The sequence below is a fragment of the Hippocampus zosterae genome, chromosome 20, assembly GCF_025434085.1.
Source record: "Hippocampus zosterae strain Florida chromosome 20, ASM2543408v3, whole genome shotgun sequence".
NCBI lineage: Eukaryota > Metazoa > Chordata > Actinopteri > Syngnathiformes > Syngnathidae > Hippocampus > Hippocampus zosterae.
In genome coordinates, this window is record NC_067470.1 from 4,572,086 (window position 1) to 4,595,699 (window position 23,614).

Genomic DNA, 23,614 nt, shown 5'->3' on the forward strand with positions numbered 1-23,614 from the left:
AAAAGCTCATGTATGATATCAAAAGTGAAAACAAAGGACATGTTCGCGACAATTATAGTTTTAGTTAGCTTAATCAACATCAGATGGAGTTTTGGTTTTAATTTTATTCCATAAAATATATATTTTTTTCCGTTTTAGTTGGTTAGATTTCATTAACTATAATAACCTTGCACTATACCGTGTGTTGGTCAATCTTAGGTTAGATGTCATCTCTTTACGCTGCACAGATATGTGCATTTTGCTTTGCAACCTCCCTCCCGCTGTAGCAGAATGCTACCTGAAGTGACAGCTTGCTTCATCCTCCAACGTCAGTCTGTTTCATCTCATCTTAAGCCAGATGCATTCCCACCCTGCAGCCACAGGTTGCAAGTGTGCTTTGGAATGCCATAGGCGCCGAATGCCAAAAATAGACTTGCCGACCCCATGAAAAAAAAAAAAGTCTGTTGTGGCTGCATGGGGGGGAGGGGGGGGTTGAAGCTACGCGCTCTTCCTTTAACGCGGGGTTAAAGCACAGGAGTCTGCGTGCGTATGCGCGTGCACGTTTGTGTAACGCTGACTGAGCAGGCGAGGGGGGATTGCGTGACTACGGCAGACACGGCGGTGACCTCGGAAAAGTGGTTATGAAAACGATCTGTCCAACCGAATGGAGAAGGAGCCAGAGCGCCTGTGAATGAGTGTGAAAAGATGCGTAGATGGAAGGGACGACCAAGGGTGTCATGAGAGATTTGGGCCACATCACTTCAATGCCGTATTTTAAAAGCACATATATATATTATTATATTATTGTGCCTTTGTCAGTCATGTAAGAAAAAAAAAAGGAAGGCGAGTCAGATCACAAGGGAGCGACTGACACCAAAGGGCAGTTCACACAGGAGCATTCTCATCGCGTGCTCGTGTATCGTTGCTACACGAAGCCAGAAATGAAAAAAAGATGGAGGAAATGAATATTTTTGTCACTCAGTCAGCGGGAGAAAAAAAAAAAAGAAAGAAAAGTATCGTATTCCTGATGTGGCACTGGCACGCTCGGAATATCCAGGAGAAATGTCTGCGGCTCCAGCTCCGTTGGAAGCTGACCACGAGGAAACAATTGAAAGGCGACATGCCGTCGATGCATATATTACATACAGTACACAGCGGGGGTGTTTTTGATGCTCCTTTTTTTTCAATTCAGGGTCGGCGTTTGAAAACAAAAGCTGACCAGGATGAGCATTTCCATAATGACACTGATATAAATTGAGCGCTTTGATAAGCATAAGCATACGCGGCGGTAATTTGGTTTGAGAGCGACCCCCGAGCCACCGCTCGGCCAATTCTGTGGCATATTAAAATATGCCGAGTCTATTGCAGATGGAGACTAATAGTAATTCTGCACCGATCGAACTCCTCGGTTTCCGCTTCACGTGATCAACAAGGATTCCGTTGTCGCTGAGCCACTGTGGTTGGAAACATGTCATTAAAGAAAGGTGCAAGCTATTCATTTGCAAAATAAGCTTGCCACACAAATGAAAATGCAGAAGAAATTGAAAATGTACCCGAAAACATTTTGGATGTGCGACGCTTCGTCTTCTTCTGTCACCACAAAGGCAATTTTAAGAACTTAAAAGAGAAATGAATCAAAGGCCGGTGTCACTGCGAGCGAGTTCGTTCTTCTTTTTTTGGGGCCCGTAAATACACATCCGAGCGCAGCCCCATGGTGAAAAGGGTTAACGCTGAAAAGTGGATTAAAGAAGGGAAATACAGAAATAAAGATAAATGAGAGGGAGGAACATATCGGCGTTCCGCGTAGATTGCGTGTGAGCGGTAATGCTAGCCTTCAAAGAGCACAGTGGAGCACATTGTATCCATGCATGAGTCGCTCGACGGGGACGGCGGCATGATGGAGGGAGGGAGGGCATACCAGGACAAGGGCTGGGAGCGCGATGCGGGATGAGCCAAAGGAGAGGCGAGGAGGCTCAACGGGTCTGTCTCATGACAAACGGCATCTTTGTTACCAAGACGGCGACCCGCTCTCACGCTTTTAAGCGGGGGCGCCACATGTGGTCGCTCGCTCCCACACTCGCCCAACACTTTATTAGGCACACATGCCTACTTATAAATCAATCGCATTCATCTCATTCGGGCATATTGAAGAGTCAAACTCAATTGCAGAGACAACCGTCGAAAGAAGAGTCACAGAAGAAAAAAAGAACCACCGAAGACAGTCCCGAAAACCTTGAATCGTATTGGAAGAAAGCATAATTGATAACCTGGATTGAAAACATTTACACCCCGGGCTCACTTCGCTTCGATCGGCACCTTTTTTCCATTTACACGCAGCATAACATCTGAATGCTGACGCACCATGTTTACGTTGAACTCTGGGCTCCTCTGAATTAAAAAAAAAGTAATTCATCAAATCCAGGGCTGTGGCATGTATCTTAACACATTTGAAGTAATTATAACCCTCCGGTTTGAAGTTTTGCACGCAGAACAAAACGCAAATGTGTTCATAATTTGTGTTTCTAACAATTTAATCACTGAGTGAAAGATAGCTCCTGCTTCAATGATGATGGATATTGCAAATGACGCTTTTTGTTGATGAAACTGTAATTTCCTCATTTCCTCACTCAGTTGAGCAGTTCCACTCAAAGGTTGGAGTCACCCCCCCCCACCCCCACCCCACACACACACACACAACCACTCCCAAATCACACACACACACATACACACAAATCTGCCATGTGGTATCAGTTTGCATGAATCATCACCAGTCAGTGAAAGCAGAGAAAATGCATTTCTATTCCATATTAGAAACCGGCTCAAGTCTGGCGTAAGGCGCGATCTAAATCTGCGTCGGGGCGAGCTGGAGTTTGTTTTGGTATTTTCGTTCCGTAAATCTTCGTAGGGGCGAGCTGGAGTTTGTTTTGGTATTTTCGTTCACGTTCAGCCAAGCAGGCGTTTTGCGCCGTGGTGGGAGTGAACGCGGGCGACTTGATTCGAGAAGCGGCCCCACTCATTCCCTTTAAAATCGGCGCAGTGCTTGACATGGCGGAAAGAGGAACTGATTTGCAGGAGGTTGAAGCACATTACATATATTACCGAAAACAAGTCTATTATCTTTATGTATACTTGCCGTTTTGTGCGAGCATTTAAAAAAAAATTGTGAATTGTGTATGTCAATGTAACACATTCATATACAGTTATAAACTGCTGCGTCACACCATCATTGCTCCCCCTCCCTCTTCTTCCGCTCTCTTTTTTTTTTTTCTAGCTGTCACTTCTACTGTACGTCTCCATAGCCGAGCGTGATCACAGCCAATTATGGCTTGTTTTAAGCGTGCGACTCATCACGTTCGTGGTGATACATTAGCGGCAACTCGTGCCAATTCCTTCCTCCATCCTCCATATGTGTAGCATCTCTCACGCTTGCGCTACATGTCGCGCTTCAGTCTCGACACAAGTGTTGGAATGCGGGTCGATGTGAATTTAATGCTGGGGCATTTGCGATACATATGTCAGAGTTGGAGGATGTTCGAAAAGTAATTGATGTTTATCCTAAGAGGATTCTTGTGTTCCCTCTACGCCATATGAACAGCATCGCATGAGTCTTTGATTCATTTAACCATCTTGAGTTATTTATTACTCTAACGCCCAAATGTAAGACATTGTTTACGAAATGCCCGAACAACGGAAGAAAAGTCTTGATAGTTCTGACGTGGTCGGAGGAGGAAATGAAAATAAGAAGCAATTAATCAGGGAGTCCCGATATTTGTGTTAGACCACGTCAAATCGCGCTTTCCAAATTTGAGGCTCGCACACGCCAGCTTTGCACGTTGGCCAAGAAAACTTTGCTCGTTCGCCAACATGCAGATCGATAACTGCACCACTAAATAACATTTAAAATGGAATGAATCAAATCAATCAAAAGCCCAGCCGCTCACTTTACTTCACAAGTTGACTTTAATTTCTACTGTGCCTCAAAGCATCTTAAGCTACTTGAAAGAAGACTGTGATCATCTGTTAACTTCCTCCCAGCGCAATTAGCAATCCGAACCTGTCTCTGTGTCATCTTGAGACGTTTACTACCCTGCTTTCTTCGGCGTCTACCCCGCAAGGAGCCTCGGCTGCCCGTCTGACCTCTTCTGAAATCTTCCATCACGCTGCTGTTTACTGTCAAGCCGGCGGGCTATCAGCGGATAACCAACGCCAGCTACTCCTCCACTACCATCACGCGATATCTCAGGGCATCGCGCCAAGAGCAGAAAACTCGTTGAAATATGTTGTCTCGGTTCACTCACAAACCTACTTTGTGTGAAATCTGAGCCTGTTTAGCTGAACATGAAGCTAATATACTTCCAGAATATGAATAAAGACACGCGCCAAGATTGTATTTATAATTTTCAGATGAATTTGAGTGATTGGATAATGTCTTGCTCCGCACCTGAACATCTCTCTTGACAGACATGTTAATGTGTCAACAGTGCTAGTTTAATCACGAGAGTAAGGTGCCGTATGAATCCATTTTTCATTTGAAACAGTCTTTGTTCAAAGTGTAAAAAGAAGTTCACCACCATGAATATCCATCCATGCATTTTTTATGGTGACCAGCTTCATCTCTTCGGCCCACCCAAGTCCAATCGTCAACCCAATCTGCCCAAAGTCTTTCCAGCAAGTGGATTAGGAAAATAACTTTAAAAAAAATGTTAATTGGGTTTGTTATAAAATTGAGGACTTGAACTTAATATGAGATTAAGTAACCCAGTATTCAATGCCTCAAAGACTCCATAGAAGCAATCACGTGCTCCTTCTCAGCTCTTGATTTTTCTGCTTTGGCTGAGTTGTGCTGCCTCGCACGGCCTCTGGATCGTCACCTTCCTGGTGCGGTTTAATTGGGTCTCACTCGGAATGGGTGTGTTTGGCCTCGGCCTATTCAGCCGAGGCCTACTTGACATTGCTCATCAATGGCTCCGGAGACAGAGGACATCGCGTGCTCCCGTCGCAGTGTTAAATCTATTTCGGGCCTCGACTTATGCGAGGAAAAACTCAGTGGCATGTTGCTGAGCTAATAATGTTTGACCGCTTTCCCAGTGAGACGCACAAGAGAGAGCGCGATGCGGGCTAGCGAGAGCACTGTGGCATGACTCGACATAAATGACCTCTCTGTTGTTGCGTGCGATGGGTTTGTTTGCAATACCGGCCACATGTTTGACCATTACATAACTCCTTAGTTGTGGTCTGCAAATCACGGAGTATTTCGGGATGTTGGCGCAAGTGTGCGCGCTGATGTGTGTCTGCTTATTCGATTTCGAATGACAATTTCAACATCCATCAGTTTGTGTGCGACGGTACCTTTTTTTTAACTTTTATCGCTGTCCCGGAGATTCTAAATAACGATCGCACGGTAGAAAATGATCAGCGTGATTAATTTTGGTGAAATAATGATTCACGGCTCGTCTCTATTTCCCGTTTGTTCCGTAACTGCGTCTCAGTATGTGAAACGTGGGAGCTCTAAGCTAAATGAAAGGCTAATTAAAGGTCCCCGTCTGCGAAAACAGGCACGCCTTTGTCGCACTGTTTGCACAGGTGCTGTGCATCCCATGCCGTAATGGTGTCAGGTTTGTGCAACGTGTTCGCACACATACTAATATGAGGCAGCGTTCATACAGTATGTGTAGATTTTATGTGGATTTCCATGGCAGACTCAACGTGAGTACGTAAAAGTTCTCGGATGTTCCAGTTTGGCCGTGAACTGTACAGTAAACTAGTTGTCCTGTTCTTACTCATCTTTGCCCTCACCTGCTGTGGAGAAGCTCAAGCAATGTGGAAATGTGTCAAGATGTAATGTTTACCAGATGTAATGATTTTTAGCTCGACATCATCTTTTCTGCCAGAGAGCTCAGCTGGATGATTTGCCGCCCGTAGCACAACAGCAGTGGAGATGCCATGCATGGGTTAAATTAGTCTCGCTTTAATGCCTCTGCAGAAATGAAGTGAGGACGAAAATGCATGGCAGCGTATCGTAGCAATCCCCAGATGTGATGTAAATTTGTCGGCTTTGGATTATGATTGTCACATGCGACGGTATCATGTAGCGAGTGGGGAAAAATGTTGAAAAAAAATCTGAGGTGTGGCGCAGTGCACTCCACGTGACTGCGTGTAGCAGCTCCAGTTGTGGGGTGGACTCATCATTAGCCAAAAGCTAGTAGCCTGAGGCCCCGACATTTCCAGGAAACCTCAATGTTTCATAGAAGTTCATGGCTCAAGGTTATTTAATTTTACAGCAATTCGTTTTGTTGCATGCTTAATTCACACGCTTAAAAACACACACCTCAAAATGCTTAATCTATCATGCTCATTTCGATTGCCCTTCCCCTTCTCGTGCAATGGACCAGCCCACCTTCTTACAGACGAGATCTTGTTGGCATATTAGTGAGTCGGCGTACAACATGTTTTGTCCGCTTGCCATATCATCTCGCTAAAGCCATAAGCTTATTTTTCACTGAAAAGAGCCGGCCAAATGCTGTACACATATTACTGCAAGATAAACAAAAAGTGATCTCTCTCACACACACACACACACTCACACGCCAACAGTTTTTTTTTCCCATCAGTGCTCCGATCTTTGCTGCGCTGACCACCCACAATGCAACTACTTTGTACAAGCCCCTCGCCGCAAGTCTCGTCGTGCCATCCACAAAAACTGTACCGACGAAAGCGTGTTTGTGCCGATGTGCTGGAAACTAAATCGCACGCATACCAGTCGAGCGGCGTATGGGTTCATAATGTCTTTGAGATACTGTAAGTGGCGTTGACTCGGAGCCTACGGTGGATATGCATTTCCATCTCACTCGGCCACGCAAACGACAGCTATGGGTTTAATGGGGATGACAGGTGAGAGCATGGTGGGAACCCACTAATCCTCCCGCAACACTCGAATAAGTGTTGCACCTAACCAGTTCACTGGGCCCTGTTACAAGTGTGTGTGTGTTTGTATATGCAGGGGCGTGGTTTAGTCCAGCAGTCCCACCCTGCTGCACGCGATGCCTGGGAATCCGTGCCTGGTGAGGATTTACTGAACTTGCTTTAGGGAATCCCTGCTTTCTGCCTCCCACATAGCAACACACACACACACACACCCCATGCAAACACACACATACAAATTCATATCATACAAAACACCCTTTCCACACGCGGATTCATCATTCACACACCTTCAGGATAGGGAAGTGACACACCTGAATTTCATCAGATACAAACGCTCTCACACACACACAATCATCACTTCTTTTGTTTTGTTTTGTTTTTTAATGTCGCCCGTCATGAAAACACGACACCGCGTGATGTGCCAGATTAAAATGAAACACTGTTTATAAAGCAAGACTTGAAAAAACAACTTTTTTTAAAAAAGCATTCGATGCAGCAGGAAGAAGAGTGCACGTGCTTGCTGGCAACATATCAAGCAGCTTGTTTGGATTAGAGACAAGAGACATGAATTGAAGCAACAGGAAGGCAACCGCAGCGTCGTAACAAGCAATATTTCTTGCATCTGTCAAGTCCTTTAAAGTGAATGTTACAGACAACAGAAAGAATAAAAGAAAAGCTCGACAGTTTATAAGAAACAGCCTCGGGTTGAACAAAGACGAAAGCCACGTTCCCACCAACCTTAAGCTCTGCTCGCTCGTATGCCCAACGCAGGCGTGGACAGAATCGTGTCGAACGTTGTGATGTCTGCAACTATCCATCCATTGATGCATTAAAAAAAATAAAAGCACAAAAAAATAACTTTATCGAGGGTCCATCTAAATGTGACAAATTGTGAGCAGTACATCACTTTAAGTGTGCTCTTCCATTTTAGGGCGACCTACATTCATCCTTGACTGGAAAGTTTTCATTGAGTGAAATGTCACCCTGTATTATTCCACCAGGAAAAAAAAAACATGAAAAAATTATTTAATCGCTTTTTATATGGCACAGAGTCATTGGGGCAGGTGGGAAATAGCATTCATATCAGCTGTGATTTTTCTTTAAGAACTTAATGTGGAGCAACTGATCTGAGATGCTCCCACTGGTCCTTCACTCGTGAAAACGGTCATAGATGAGATTGTGTGTCATAAGGCAAGACAAAATTGGAACTGGGAATTGGAACAAAAATTGTGTCACAATGTCCTCTCCATCTAGTGGACGTGTTTGATCATTCATAAAGAGGACCTACAAGGTAACATTGTATTGATTAATGTAATGTCGTCCCACTGATTGGGTATTCAAAAGTAAATAAAGACCATCATCGCCTAAGTTGGCAACAATGATTTGCATTTTGGTTGTACTTTCGAAATATTTGGTCTCCAGTGCCGCGTTTTTAATAAAACCAAGACGTTTTATGAATGCATCTTGTTGGTGTGAGGACAGGCTCATTTTTAAGCTTTGCTCTTGTACGATTGTTCGTCCTGGTCACTTTATCTTTTTTTTTTTTTTTTTTTTGCGAAATGCACTGTTTGGGAACCAGGTTAGGCCTCGCAATTAAAGCAGTCGTCTGTATGTCATGTCTGCGAGGCGAGACCACTTCAGTAAGTTCCACTAAGAAGAAGAAAACAATGAAACTTGAAGCACGTTTGATTCACATCTGGCACACCCACTACAGTGCAGTGGAAGCCTCAAAGGACTTCTTCCTTCATGTTTTATTGTCCAGTGGGAACATGACTCTCAATGCCTTTTATGACGACTCCCTCCTGGGCTCCTCTTTATCTTTTGCTCCCTTTCTGCCTTTTTATCTTCCAGAAAAGAAAAAAAAACTAAACAGCTTTTGCATTGCTTTGTTTAACTTTTTGTTTGTTTGTTTGTTTTTTACCTTTAAGAAACAGCAAAGAGAGCCGTTGTTTGAAAGTTTCGAATTAATCAATGATATTTCACATTCTGGACTCGTATTAAGCTGGCAGACTTTCATGAGAGGAAATATGGTTTGGCTGAAGATTTTAATTTCGGTGTTTAATTCTCTTTTGTATCACGGCTGGGTGGACGCGATAGATGGGAGATAAATGGGAGTTCACTGGACGGGAATTGATGAGTATGCCCGTTGCCCATCCCCCCAGCCGCCATTGTCCACTTTGAGCACGGCACGCCAAAATGCTTCCACTGATTTGTTTGTACACATGATGTCGCAATGTTGATGTTTGGCTCATGTGCTTTGTCAGTAATTCAAAGCTGGATGAGTCATCAGGTTAGCGCAGCTCACTATGAATGTGTTGGCTTCCTCCGTCTCCAACATATCTAAGGGCGTTTTCTTTTTTTTTTTTTTAATCAGTGTGACTGAAACCTTTAAAGACATTAGCAAGCAAGCGCCGTGTCTACAATGACACATCAGGTGTCCTCTTGGCTCACCCAAACCACCGTTGGGCAGATGCAAAGGTGTTTTGTCAGCACTAAATGGCTTTGCGGTGCCGGCAATAATTACTGGTGTCACGCAGGAAATGGATAGGCGGACCACAGAGCTTCGGCGCCACTTCCTGCCGCACGACAATGTGAAAGGAACGGGAGTTTGGGCTGTTTTTGTGACTCAACTTCTTGTGTCTAATTTTCCATGAAATGCTGTTATGTCTTCCTCTTCTCTACAGGTGTCTCTCCTCCTCGCTGCCAATCCCTTTTGACTTTTTAAAGGGTTTAACTTGGCAGGGCGCACATGACTTGATGGCCAGCTACTGCTGGGCTTGACACATCGTATTAGGGCCTCTCACGCTATCCTCGACTCTGCCTCAGCAGTGGACTGCCATGTGTGCGTGTGTCAGTATGGACAGAGAGTGTATGAAGGGGTGGCGGGGGGGGGATAGTCGGCCCAAAATGAATGTAGTACTTCACAAAAGTGACCTATCAACTGTTTACACACTCGCACGCACAAACACGCACACACAGGGTACACTTATAATAAAGGTGCAATACATCGTAAATTAAGGGTAAATATGCAATCATGCCACTTGGAATCTGTGTTCAATTTAGAGCTGATCCAGTTCCGGATCGTTTGGCTTGAGTGATCGCTACATTTGCTGCTGCTTTTAACCTAAAAATGGCCAAATATTCCAATTTTAATCCACGGTTAGTCCTGAATATTCATTCGAACTCTCTAATTTCCGATGTGGTCACGTTTTTGCAACCGTTCTGATGAGTCAAATAACAGATATGGAGCTCAAAATCACACGAGGAGACCTGATCTTAGTCACTCTGCTGATGCTTCCTCCATAACAGAAAAGTCTCTTCTGCAGGAAACATCCTGAATCTATTGCTCAGGCATTCCAGTCGGTGCTCATAAATCAGCGGAAAGCAGAAAAGGCTTGCCTATATGGTGACGTACTGTAAAGGAACAGTTGCGGCTCCGGAGAGAACTGTTTTGGAAACATATGTTCTTCTCATCCCCTCAGACATCTGCGGTTCCACGGCGTGGAAATTGCATCCTTTGTTTATATTGGGGAAAAATCTCTTTGATGCCTTCAAAAAAGGGCCTTGAAAGGCATTTATTTCAAGTCATGCATATTGCGACGCTATATGTTGCCATGAACACTATATTTTACGATATTCTAAGTGGTTAAGGGTTAGCGGGTCGGAACTTGTTGTTTTTTTTTTACATGACGGCTATTTTCATGAGCGGCATCGCGATGTCTTCCTATGAATTACTATGCTTTACTTTTTTGTGAGAACGGCCTTACAAGTGTTTGCAGTTTATATCAAGTATTGAAAAACATTTCTTAAATGTCACAGGATCTGCGTGTGCTTTTCTTTGGCTTTTTTCAGGCACTTATTCCAAAATATTGAAACGCGGCGTCGTGAGAGAGGAAGACCATTCATATGCGCATTTAGTCGACTCATATTCACAGCCACTCGGACTCAAGTGGTCAATGTTGTCAAAGTTTTGAACACCTCAACCTGTTTTTCACAGACTTAAATCAAATGTCGGATTGGTAAACAAACAAAAAGACACTTTAGAATTGCTGTAAGGTTTTTCTGATTGAGAGTGGGCTTTTTTTTTTGCACATCAAGTGTATACAAATCCTTTCTCTACAGACAAAACTTTCTCAATGTGAATGACTGTGTCTCGCCCTCACAGCGTCGGCCTATTTGGCAGACACTTCAACGTTTGTTTACACTCGGCAAAATGCTTCCGTTAGTTTGCCATGAAACGTAGCATGCGCGAATATGCGCGCGCTGTCTGCGGACTGTCTGTTGTCAGCATCACGCGAACAAAAGAGGCCAGGAAGTGAAGTGGCATCCCCCTAGAACAGCAAAGCCTCAGCATGCGTGACTCCGTTCGCCTCTTATAGCATGCTCGCGTGATCCTACGATCACTTCCCATCAAGCCCTCCACCTCCGATATCCTTCACACACACGCGGACACACATTGCTGGGTGGTAGCACGAGTCGTGGATGTTCTCCCTCCCTGTGCCAAATGGAGCGATCGGACTGTTAGTTGGAACAGGGCGGGATTAGATAGTTGAGATGACATGCAAGGGGCACAGATGGGAGAATGTCAAGTGGACGGTCACGATATGGACGAGGCGGACTTGAGCCGCTTTATGTCTCGCTCAGTGTCTTGTGAGGCTCACACCGGAATATGATCACTCATACGCCGTGAGGAGCAATGATGACCTTGGGTGAGGTCATCACATCGGGCAATTGAAATATGATTGATAACAATGATATAACAATAATACAATATAATACAATAACAATGATATGATAACAATGAACAACGCCCCCCCCCCCGCCCCCACACACACACACAAAAACAACAAATCAAATATTGGAAGGGGCTAAAAATCATTTTTAAGACATTTGCTTTGATATCAGCTCTATGACTGAGCTCCCCTTGAGTGTACACGATGAGGTGTTGGGAGAAGGATAATCAGATTACCGTTGGGTTAGCGTGTCACTTAATGAATTAGCTCACTCGGGAGCCAAATTGTTGTGCGATATTGTTGGTGCGAGCCGCGGGAGGTGAGCGGCTTGATGCTTAAGAGCAACAGACAGGTCCACGCCCAGTATGGTCGCTGGCCTTTAACTGTCAAAGGCGACGTCTGCGCTATATAGCCGAGTCACAGGAGAAACGGTCATTATGGATCAAGTCATTGATCCATGCGTTGAGATCTTGTTGTCCAATTTTTAGTCATTACATTTTTTAACAAGGATGCTGTTGACAGCTGTGTGGGGAGGGTGTGGGGGGGGGGGGGGTCACAAAAAGGGTGAACGTCCTGACCTTATGACACCGCTACCCTAGATGACTATCCACACGCATACAGAACGGACGCGCAGGCGCACACACGCACGGTGGACACACAACACCTATGATATCATCTACTGACAAGTTAATGGCAGTCATACATAAAGCATGATCAGCATCACACCAATCACTTGATCCCCCCCTCAAGCCCCGACACATTAACCACCCCGCACCCTTTTAATTACACATTGGCGAGGCTTACCCTCCGGGGTTTCGTTTTGGCGTGTTACACTCCGAGAAAGCTGCTTGAGCATTCATTCGCTATCCTCAATATCCCGAGGAAGACAACCCAAAATAAAGGATATTGAATCAATGCTCAAACGGCCGTGCGAATAGTGGACGAGAGTTGTGGCAAGAAAAAAAATTAAAAAAATGACACTGCTTGCTTGCCAAAATGCTCCATGCAGAAGTTGGGAATTGGAGCACAGCTAGCCTTTCCATAGCATTGCGCGCTAAAGTCGTTTCCCCTCCCCTATGGATTCTGCCTGAGGGACCATCTGCCCAATATTTCCCTCAATGGGCCAAGACAATACCATAATCTTTTTAACAGATTAAAATAGACTGCCGTTCATTAATCAACTCTTTTTTTTTTGAAGGGCTCGCTGTTTTTTTTTTTCCTCCAAACCTGTTGAATGTAAGCAAATTGCCTGCTGTAAAGTGGTTCTTAAAGTAGACAACGGAAAGAGGTCCATGTTTACTCAATTTAAAACACAGGGACCACCGTTACCTTCATGGAATTTCAAGCTATATGCACCTAAAACGTAACGCTTTTTTTTCTTGTTATTATCAGATCATACAGTATATTTATGTATTGTTATATAATATACTTACATCTGATTGGCGGGCTAACTATAACTAAAATGTCATATTTTAGATGATCCTTATTGTTCTAAATATTTTAGTTAGATTCCAAATATATGCTCAGTTGATCTGGATACAGTCGACCAAACCGACGGGCACAAAGACGTAAGCGATTTCAAGCTCAGATTGCTTGTAAATGTGGTGATTGTGTAAGTCAAGAAATAGGAAGCTGGAACTTTATTGTGGCCAGGTGGGGTTCCTGAATGCAGCATTTATCGAGCGCAGGACTCCTTCAGAGAGCAACAAACCCACAAGCCTTCACATGAAAAACAAGACTCCGAGAATGCTATTTATAGCCGTACAATGCAAACACGCCATGCATGGGTCCATGCGGAGCCCGCCCTCACTCACTCTGGGCGAAAGGCGAGGTGCGCAAATTTTCCATTGACGATTCTCCACACACCCCTTTTTGTTTTTCCAAATAGCCACTTTTGCAATGTGAAAATGTCATCCTACTATATCGCTGCTTATTTCAGATTCAAAACTTTAGCATGGTTTCTCTTTTCTTTTGTAGCTTTTGGAATATCCCGTCACACTTGCCTTGAGAAGAAGACTAATACCCCTCTATAAAATTCTCTCCTGGACCTCTTCAGCCTAATTCTGTGCATGCAATCTCTAAAAAACAAAGGCAGGTGGCAAGATGCTAACTCGGAAGCTATGAACTGTGAGCCATATACCGTACAGCCCCTTAAGAGGTTCCTTTTTTGTAGCACATTTGAACCCAAGAAATGGAATTTGACTTAAATACGGGCCCAGCGACGGCCTTGGTCTATCCTCTGTGCACATCGACGTCAAAGTGGTGTCATTTTACCTCTGGGCGCCACATATCTCGGATAAAAATGACTCATCAAGGTTTTTTTTTTTTTTTAATCCTCACGTCCAGGCTGAGCGGCCGGTTCGTAAGACTGCCGGTGGAAGGAAGCAAATGCCTTCATATCTCCAATTCGAAATACGCAGTTACGTTCATTTGAGTATAGTCAAAATGAAAAGCTTTCCTGCATAACAGGCTCATGTCACGTAACACATGCTTGAATGCAGAACCGTACACCATTTCAAGCTGCGGCACATTCTCCTGAAGCTGCCGTCCAGTCGCATTCTGTTGCCTTTCCTAATTGTCTGTATAAATATTTCACCATGTTGCCCTTGTGTTGTGGTTAATTTCCCCCCTCCCAAAAGCCTGACAAGGTTAATTTAGGTGTGTTTTGACAAACCCGTAGCTGGTTCTGCCTGCGCGATACTCTTTCAGTGAGTTTATCTGACGACTAATGTTCACGGCGGAGAGACTTTGTGCTCGCATAAATCATGTGCGCCACAATAAGTCACGCTTTCTATTTCAGACGTGATCTGATGATGTTCATACCGCTAGACCTTAAGTTTGTGTGTGCGTGGAGGGAGTGCAATTAGCCAGCTTACTGCCTTTGCGACACGTTTGCACTTTACTTCCAAGTAAGGCTGATACTGACTGACTGAACTGGCCACAATTAGGTCCATCTGCACAATATCACGCTGAAAATGTAAATGGGCTGTTTAGAATTATTCCTGACTATAACGACACCTCAATTCATATGCTGTCAGGGAGATATTTATTTAACCATGATGTGGTTGTAATTCGCATCATATCGAGAGCTGTTTCTGATATATTCTCTTTGTAATGCAACAAGCGATCAAAATATGGCATTAAAAAATCCTTCATTATGATGCATTGCAGTTCATGCCGCTGCAAAAAAAAGAAAAACAACCCACCAAAGTTCGACTGGCGCTTTCCTGCCAGTGACGTGGAACGTACGGCAAGATTCGGCTCTTGTATTCGATTCTGTTCACTTGCACAGGTGTGCCTAAAATTGTGGCTACTGAACGTGAGTCACTTTCCTCCTGCCCAGCAGCGTGACTTGTCTGCTCGCCCACCAAAGTAGAGAAGTGGAAACAACCGCTTGTACTTCCATTTTCATGACTTTGTCATCATCATAATCACTTCCCTCTAATTCTGGTAGTGTAAACATGAAAACAAGACATTTGCCTCTCACACTTGTGTACAGCAAGGCATTGATTGGTTGATTTTTTTTAAACCACAACACAATGTACTGGGTTTTGTGCCATTTCACCCACCCGATTTACGTAACGTTGAACCCAACGGATTTGGCAGTATAACTACATTTGTATGCCAATAAAGCCTAATGAAGTAATTACTCCACCTTACTTTTCTTTTTGTTTTTTTACATGTAGTTGTACAAGGTGATACAAGGAGACTATTGCAAAATGTATTTGGCATGGAAGCACACAAACGGGTTATTATTATATTATTATTATTTATTCTTATTTTATTTTATATTATTTTTGCTAATGTTGTTTTAGAGCGAGAATTAAGCTTGCAAGCTTTTTTAAATAGTTGCTAGGGGGTGGAAAAAGTTGTAATTAAATATAAATTGCTTAGTTGGCAACACTGACTGTACTTTGCGGGAGGAGGGTCAGGCACTTGTCAATTGAGTGTGTGCCTCTTTTTGTGAATAATGCAAATCACGTTTTCTTTTTTTTTTTAAAGATTACTCCTGTTCACTAGGCTCTAGTCCCCCTTTTGTCTTCAAGCAAACACTTCAAACGTCTACTTGTGACCGGTTGATAGAATATAATTTTGTTAGGTTCCCTTGTATGAAACAGGTCATTAAAATATTTAGTTTGGAGTGTTAAAAAAAAAGTGTGTGTGGGAGGAGTGGGCGTCAGGGGGCATCAATGGGGAATATTACGTTTTGAGTTATGACCTAAACTTTCTCTGAGGAAAAAAAATGGTGCTACCATTTGCGACTTAAGCGAGAAAAACGTCAAACTGGTTCGCCTCGGATTCGAACACTGTGCTCTGCGGACATGTGAGCTGTGGTATAATGAAGTATTAGCTTCCATTACAGTGCAAGCTTAACCTTTTTTACAGAGCAGCATTGAGCGCTTGCCAGCAGTCATCAATATTTAACAGCTGTTGCTATTATGAAATTCTTTATGGGCTAATGTGGCTCGCCGGCTTGCACGCAAGGCCTTGGCCGCCCGCCAGCACTCTGTCGGGAGGAAGGGGTGGGGCGGCGGGGGGGGGGGGGGGGGGGGGGGGTGAGGGAGGGGGATTGACAGACGGCTCGCTCGCGTGACAGCCAGCCCTTGATCGACCGTGTCTCTCTCTCTCTCTCTCTGTTGTGGATTTCCTGCCTACACACCCACGCACACACACTCACACACACACACACACACACATTTGCAGAGAAGAGCGCTGAGTGAAGGGGGCGGGACTAGGCAAAGAAGGTGGCCTTCAGCCAACACAGGCCCAACACACACACGCACGCGCACACACATGCACACACACGCGCGCGCGCGCGGTTTTTCCTCTCCTCACGCAAGGCTCGTCGAGGGGAGGGACTGCCGCGCCGTGCACGCATGTTCCAGTCCAAGGCGCTTCTTTACGAGCCAAACACACAGCTGAGCATCAGCTGCCAAAAGATGGCACCGTGCTGCCGAAATGTAGAGAAAGGCCAGACGCGGAGAGTGCTGCGCAAAAGGCGGCCAGTCATTTGCACGCAGTAAAAGAGGAAATAGTAGGACTCATAAAAGTTCACCAGATCATTCACAAACACAAAACTCCCACAAAATCAAGGGTGACCAAAATTTGGGCGAGAAGCTTGATTAGGTAACCTCCTCAACCTACACATGGATCCAATGTTTAACACAGTGGACACCCCGAGATTAAATTATTTTGTTTAGGTCAAAGCAATATTTGTATTGCTTTGGCACCATCTTGTGGCATCTTGGTACAAAGGAACCCCCTTTTGTAGTGAGTTGTGGAGCTTCATTTAAGATAAGATAAGAAAAACCTTTATTAGTCTCACAATGGAGAAATTCCCAATTCACAGCAGCAAAGTTAGACAAATGTAGTGATTTGGCATGAGCTTGTGGCGTCTTGGTGCCAACAAACTGCTATGTTTAAGTGACTTGAGAAGATTAAATTTAGACAAAAGTTGTGCTTTGATGCCAGGAAACGATGTTGAACTGAGTTGTGGAGCTTCATTTAGATAACAGTAGTGTAGTAGCACCATCGTGTGGCTTGCCGATGTAGCTGACAGTGTTGATGTGAGTTGATGAGCTTTATTTTGACAAATTGTGATTCGGAACCATCTTGTGGTGCCTTGGTGTCAAGGAACTATGCTGAAGTGGGTTGATGTGCTTCATTCAGGCAAATGTGGTACTTTGCCACGTTTTTCATGAAGGGCGCGTCGATTACTGACTGATTCATATCAAATTGTGGCTTTACTTTGGAGTCGGCCATTGTGTCTTTTCTCTATTTTGGGCTTTTACGCATTGCTACCTGTTTGCTTGTTGAGGGCCGATGTTGCACGCACGGTGAAAGGTCAAGGTTAAAAGCGTGCAGCAGCTGGTGTTGTGTCTGCGAGCAGCCATGTATGAACACTTTTTCTTCGCTCCTCACTGCACATCACGGCGGAGAGTCACATGGCCCCAAAGAGTGGACCTGTAGTATTCGCGACATGTGATGCGTGCCACCATTGTGCTCACGGCTTGCAAAAAACACTGGCGCAACAAGTCCGGAGTCATGCGAGAACTCCTCAACATAATGTCATGCCATTCCTTTAGGATACAAACGTCCTGTTGAAATATTCATCCGTGCGTCTTTTCGTCATTTTGTGAGATATTTAATTTCACATTTGACTGTCAGCTTTAATTAAAGCTTTCAAGGACTTTCTCGTTTATGATGAAACTGTTTTAGGCCAAGTGTGTGACATTTCAGAATCTTGCCTTAAATTCTAATCCATTTGTCTCAAAAGATATTTTTGACACTGATTTAAAAAATGTTTCCACTTTGTTTCTGGCACATCAGGTTTTGGAGATATTTTCATTTTTTTTGGTTTTTAAGTTTGAGCGATCAAAGCTTGCACAATACAAATTTCTAATTTATAGCTGTGATGTTTCATAAAAAGATTCCACCGGTTGCTGAACCTTACCCTTGATTCATAAATTGTCATACTATTATGAAAACCTCATGTGCTACAGGGGGAAAAAAAGCAAGGCTGGTTCGGAATCAGCACAAAACATTTCATTTAGAAATGTTACTGGCATCTTTGATTTTAAAAAATGTAGACATTTGTTGACCGGTGTTATTCTTTGACAGAAAACTTCCTATTTTGAATCTGCTGTGGTGCTGTACGACTAAAAAAAAAAAAAACACATTCAAAAAGCTGTCTTATAAACTTAACTGAATTAGTTTCAAGATTTTGAAGAGCTTGTTGTGAGATTGCATCGAACAAACATGGGCGAGGTTTGAGAAATTACAGCAAAACAAAGTTTTCTTGTTGAAATTACTCAATTTTATTCAAAGGATGCATCTTATTTTGTGCAACCACTTGACGAAATGAAACTGAGTAAATTCATTTTTTTTCCCCGTGGAGCTGGAACAGCCTCTAAAATCAAATATACAAAATCCAAACCTTCCTCAGGTGTGCGTGTGTGCGCGCGTGTGTGTGTGTGTGTGGTCAAGTCAAATCACTTCATAATAATCTTCCTCCCATCACTTTTCCTTTCTACCAACAGGTGGCTAATTAACACGTGTTTAGTTTAGGTGGTAATTCTCTTTTCAAATGACTGTTTTCGAAGACCCGGGAGAGCTGCAGCTTTTGCAAAATTGAGACATCTTAATATTTGGCAGGTGGTCCTAATTTTTGGTGTATTCACAAGTGGAAGTGGAAAGACAGATCAGGGCGAGTTAAAAGAAGCCGGCCACGTTGGGCCTCACCCCTTGGCAGCGGCAACATCCCGCTGTTGTCATTTCTTTCTTTCTTTTTCGACTCTTTCCTCACACTTAAACGCTTTGACCATTACACACTCTGTTTTCCTTCTTCGTCCAGAGCGGGAGAAAATAGAGGCAAGAAAAGCAAACCTCAAGACGCGAGTCGCGATGGATGAAGGCCGCATTGTTGGCAGAGGAAGTGCCTATGCCGATAATTAATCATCCCGCATGTTTGTCTTTCCTGACGCCGCATCCTCTCCAAAAGCTGCCGTAAGAGGCAAAACAAAAACACACAAGGCGTTGACGGAGGAAAATTAAGATCTGTTAATTGATTCGTTTCCCCGTGCAATGATTTCCACCAGTTGGATGATGCTGCGGTGACTGAGGAGAATAGCATGTGTGTGTGTGTGTGTGTGCTCGCGCACGTTTGCTGTCTGACTGTGTTTGTTTGCATATGTTTGCACCTCGCTGAGGCGGTGACAAAATACTTTATTAGCTGGCGCTTATGAGTTAATGAGGCTGTCGTCGTAACGAGGGGAAATAAAGCACTCCTATGTACGGGCACCGCTTTGCAGTCAGACTACAGCCATTTGCGGCTTTAAGGAAAATAACACAAATAAAGAGGTTAATTATGACATTAAACTTGGAATAAATAGCTAATAAGCAAACGGCTCATAAAGTAAGTGCTTACAGGGCACTTACTGAAATACCGAAAAATACATTTCAGAAATCTCCCACTTTTGAGACTGTGGTTACCATGGTAACCCCAAAAAGGGGGGGTTTAACACTGGCAGGGGGATCATTGACATGAGAGTACCTTATTGTAAATTTTTTTGTACGGATTTTTTAATCCCAACTAATAACTTGTTTAATTATCTGCAGTGATGTTTTGAATTTGGAGATGGTAACGGGCATCTTAGAGGTTTGCAAGAGGGAGCGGCGCGGCGCGATGTGAAGCGCAGGAAGATGCAACTATTTATACTTTTTTTTTTTATAATGAGCCCGTGGTGGGTGTGGGTGTATACGTTGTGTTGCGTGACTAATCCGTGCCTGCTACAATGAGTGACGGAGCAAAGAGCTGATCTCTTGGAGTGAGCCACATGCCCCCTGACAGCATGCCCATCAGAGAAACACGCAAACATGTATCGAACACGCAACACACACGTCACCGATGCCCATGTGACCGCCCTGTGCACGCCACCCTCTCCGCGGGCTAATTGCGCACTCGTCTGATTGCGTTGTAGGTAGAGCTTAAACATGTATTTTCTGTTGTTCCAAACAGCAAATGGCAACAAGAGGATGGGAACCGTGTTCAAAAAGATTACAATTGTCTCTCGGCTGTATTCTTTTGCCCTTGGGGGATTGACACAAGGGCCCACGTTGAGCTCAAAAGATCATAAAAGAACCTTTAATTGAATGAAATGCCGCCTTTGCGGGCCTGGAAGCGTTGCATGTCCGTATGAGAGAAATCCTCCACGGTCATGAAATCCTCCACTGTTCTGTCTTGTTAGACGAGGGGCTCACCGGGCCCTAATACCCGGCATTGGCACAGCAAAGAGAGACTTCTATCTCATAACTCTTCATATGTATTCCACATGTGCTGTCTTGACTTTGAGAGGATATTGGACAATTGTCACTCATAGTTAAAACAAAATCATGGCTCTTGTAGTAACAGACAGATGTGAGGTGTCTTATAGGAAATAGTCTGAAGGACCTTCACCCCTCCCGCCCTCCCCCAAGTATATAAAACTAATGTCTACGTTTTCTTTTCTCACAGCAAATCAAGACAAGGCTCCCAGGAAACACAACAACACTGCATCCTCCAACCCCGACCCCGGCAGGAAAGAAAGTGTCCCAATGTGCACGGGCGTCAATGAAAGCGGCCTGCTCTTGGAGGTAAGAAGCCATTCACGCCGAATATATCCTTGTCAAAAACTGCACCAGCTGAAGTCTTAAGTACAATGCACCAGGATGGCATGTACTTTATTTTCCTCAAACTACGGTATGCCCGTTTCCTGTAGTATAACATCACTTAGAGGAAAGGAAAAGAAGACTCGCGGTTTAAGACGCAATTAACCAAACTGCTCAACCAAACCAGATCATTCCGTCGAACGAAAGTCTCCTAGCTTCTTGCTCAGGTCTAATGTGAAACTCTTTTGAGGGGCTACTGAAAATTAGCACACACGTAGTAATTACATAGGCCTTAAACAACTGCAACTTAGCACACACGGACATGCAACACACAGTTATATATTCTCTCTGCTCTGTGGGGAAGGGGGGGGGGGGGAGACTTCATGATTTGTAGTTGGGGATCTTCTATTTCTTTTCTTGCTCTTAATTATGCTGCTTGTCTCCCTCCCAGTCGCCCTCGGTGGTGCCGGGCATGTTGCGGCATGACGTGCTACAGACCAAAGGTGCTCAACTTTGAATTTGCACATGCGATAGTGGGGACAGGAAGGACGAACTGCGGGGGGGGGGGGGGGGGGGGGGGGGGGGGTTGCCTTCCACACTTCACGCTTATATGCCCCATTGGCAAGATCGGCAAATATGAGCAAATTGGAGAACAGGAGGGAAGATCTCGTGTGCGTGTGTGACCTCCGGCCTTTGCGCCTTACCTCTTTTGCTTGGTTGCCGCCTTGCGTGACATAAGGATGAGACGGGAGTGTCGGCGCTAAAGGAGGGGGTGGGGACTCGTACATTTTGGCAACTTGAGCGACGTGCGAGGTGTGTGTGAAGGTGAGCAAAAGACAAGCCAAAAGGCAGCACCCAGCCCGTCAACAGTAATCGGCACAAACCCAAGATGTCGTTTCATCACTTCACCTTCCAAAATCTGAATCACGCACGTATTTACATAGCTCATCTTTCATTAAAACCGGCACGCCGCGGCTCCGTAGGTCGACAGCACGCACGCGAGGACGACTATTCGCGCCACGGAGCCACGGCGATAAATCAGATCACTGTTTCAGGCGCGAGGTCCTAATGATGACACCGATCATCGCAGCCCGACAACTATGAGCAACTCACGCACACACGCAGAGGCGAGCCGAGCCACTGATGCTTCTGTTAACGTGTTAGGTTGTCTCAATAGGATGGCGGACAAAAGACTAGATTGACCGTAGCGATGCGCCGCCTCCCGTTGCGTGACTCGACCTGCACGAGGGCCTCAGCGCAAACTGTGCATTAGTTGTTACGCTGATGGGATCCCAAGCGGGACAAGAGATCGTGCCGTGCGTGTGTCGCTCTTCGTGTTCGGCTTTGAATTTATTCAAAGGTATGTGCGACAGTTAGGTCGCGGGTTTTTATCATTTGGCCTTTGTGCGCGCCGACAGTGGATCTCAGCAAATGTAATGCTTGCGATGTCGATGATCGGTCTTTTCCAAGTCACGACTGTGGAAAAAAACGCTCATCAAAACAAAGCTGACGGCGATCGGTCAAGTCGTGTGCTTCGAGTTGCCGAGCAAGTCCCAAATCCTAAACTTGGTCACTCGAGTCCTCCACCTGTGTTATGGAGGAACTAGAACCATTTCACGAGAAAGTAAATTGCATCATTTCCAATATTTTGCCCCTCTTCTGTCGCTAAAAATCACACACAGAATTTACATATGAACCTAATGATCTGTCTGGAGGGTAGTGACTCGTCGAGGGTGGCTAATTGCTCTCAAAACATGGCCAAAATATTACGACTGTGAACATTTAGCACTAATTGCACTGTGCGTAGACGGCAGTATTTTTCATCCGAATTAGACTGGCGTCCCATGCCAAAGAGCACGATGGCTGTGATGAATGTGTGTGTTCCCGCTGGCAGAAGGTCACTATTTTAATCCCGAAACCCACCCACGCTGTCTTCATCTGGCTAAATCAAATGGAGCGAGACTACGTTGCCTCTCCTCGCCGGTCTTCTCTTGCCTCCAAATCCAGTGGAGAGCCGACATCTAATTTTGGGCTCTGCGTGCGAAGGCCCTCCAAAGAGCTTTTAGTCTCCCAAGGGCAGTTACAAGAGCCGGGGGCGCCGTAAATTGAAGATATGTTGCAGACGAGCCAAGCAGCAGGTGTCTGTTTCCATTGCTTACGTGCCTCAGTGTGCGAGAGATGAAAACACACTCCTACGGCAGCCATGATAGAGAATAAAAATATTCAAGTGTATCAACTTATTCCAAGAACAATTGTGTTGTCCAGTCAAGTGTCTTATGTTGCAGGAGGAAGAAAAATAAAAGCATAAAAAAATGAAAGGGTCAGGGTTTGCAAAAGTCCTTTAATGCCCAATGTACTGTGTGTGTGTGTGTGTGTACGTGTGCAAACACATATACAGGTATATATACAGTAGAGAGAGAGATTTTGCTCTGCATGTGATATTTTTCTTGATTAGTGTGTGAGCGTTTTGGTACATATGTGTGCAAGGGAGATTTGTGGTGTGTGTGAGGTTTGTGGTAGCGTGCGAGTTTTTGGGTGCGATTTTTTTTAATGTCTTGAGTTTCAATGGAGTGAGTGGGTTTCCTTGGTCAGTGTGAGGTATGCGGTTGTGTATTTCAGAGTAACGAGAAGTGACCAAAAATTCTCTAAAGCAAAGCTACACTGTCAAAAAATAAATAAATGTTGGGTGAAGTCAAAATTTCAAAGCAGCAAACTTTGATTTACAATTGAGGTTGAGCAATTCAACTCGGCGTTTCAAGTTTTGCTGCTGTGAAAACTTTCCTGCATTTCATCACAAAGAAAAATAAAGTTTAACAGAACGGTTGTAACTT

At 44.5% G+C, this 23,614-nt stretch overlaps 1 protein-coding gene across 2 annotated transcripts in view; it reads left to right on the top strand.

Annotated features, from left to right (window-relative positions):
• ahrra (aryl-hydrocarbon receptor repressor a) overlaps nt 1–23,614 on the top strand; it is a 52,635-nt gene that overhangs the window by 18,843 nt on the left and 10,178 nt on the right. For both annotated transcript variants that reach the window (XM_052054731.1, XM_052054732.1), the window contains exon 4: nt 20,650–20,768. In XM_052054731.1, coding sequence (XP_051910691.1) covers nt 20,650–20,768 — 119 coding nt within the window. The remainder of the gene's footprint in view (nt 1–20,649; nt 20,769–23,614) is intronic.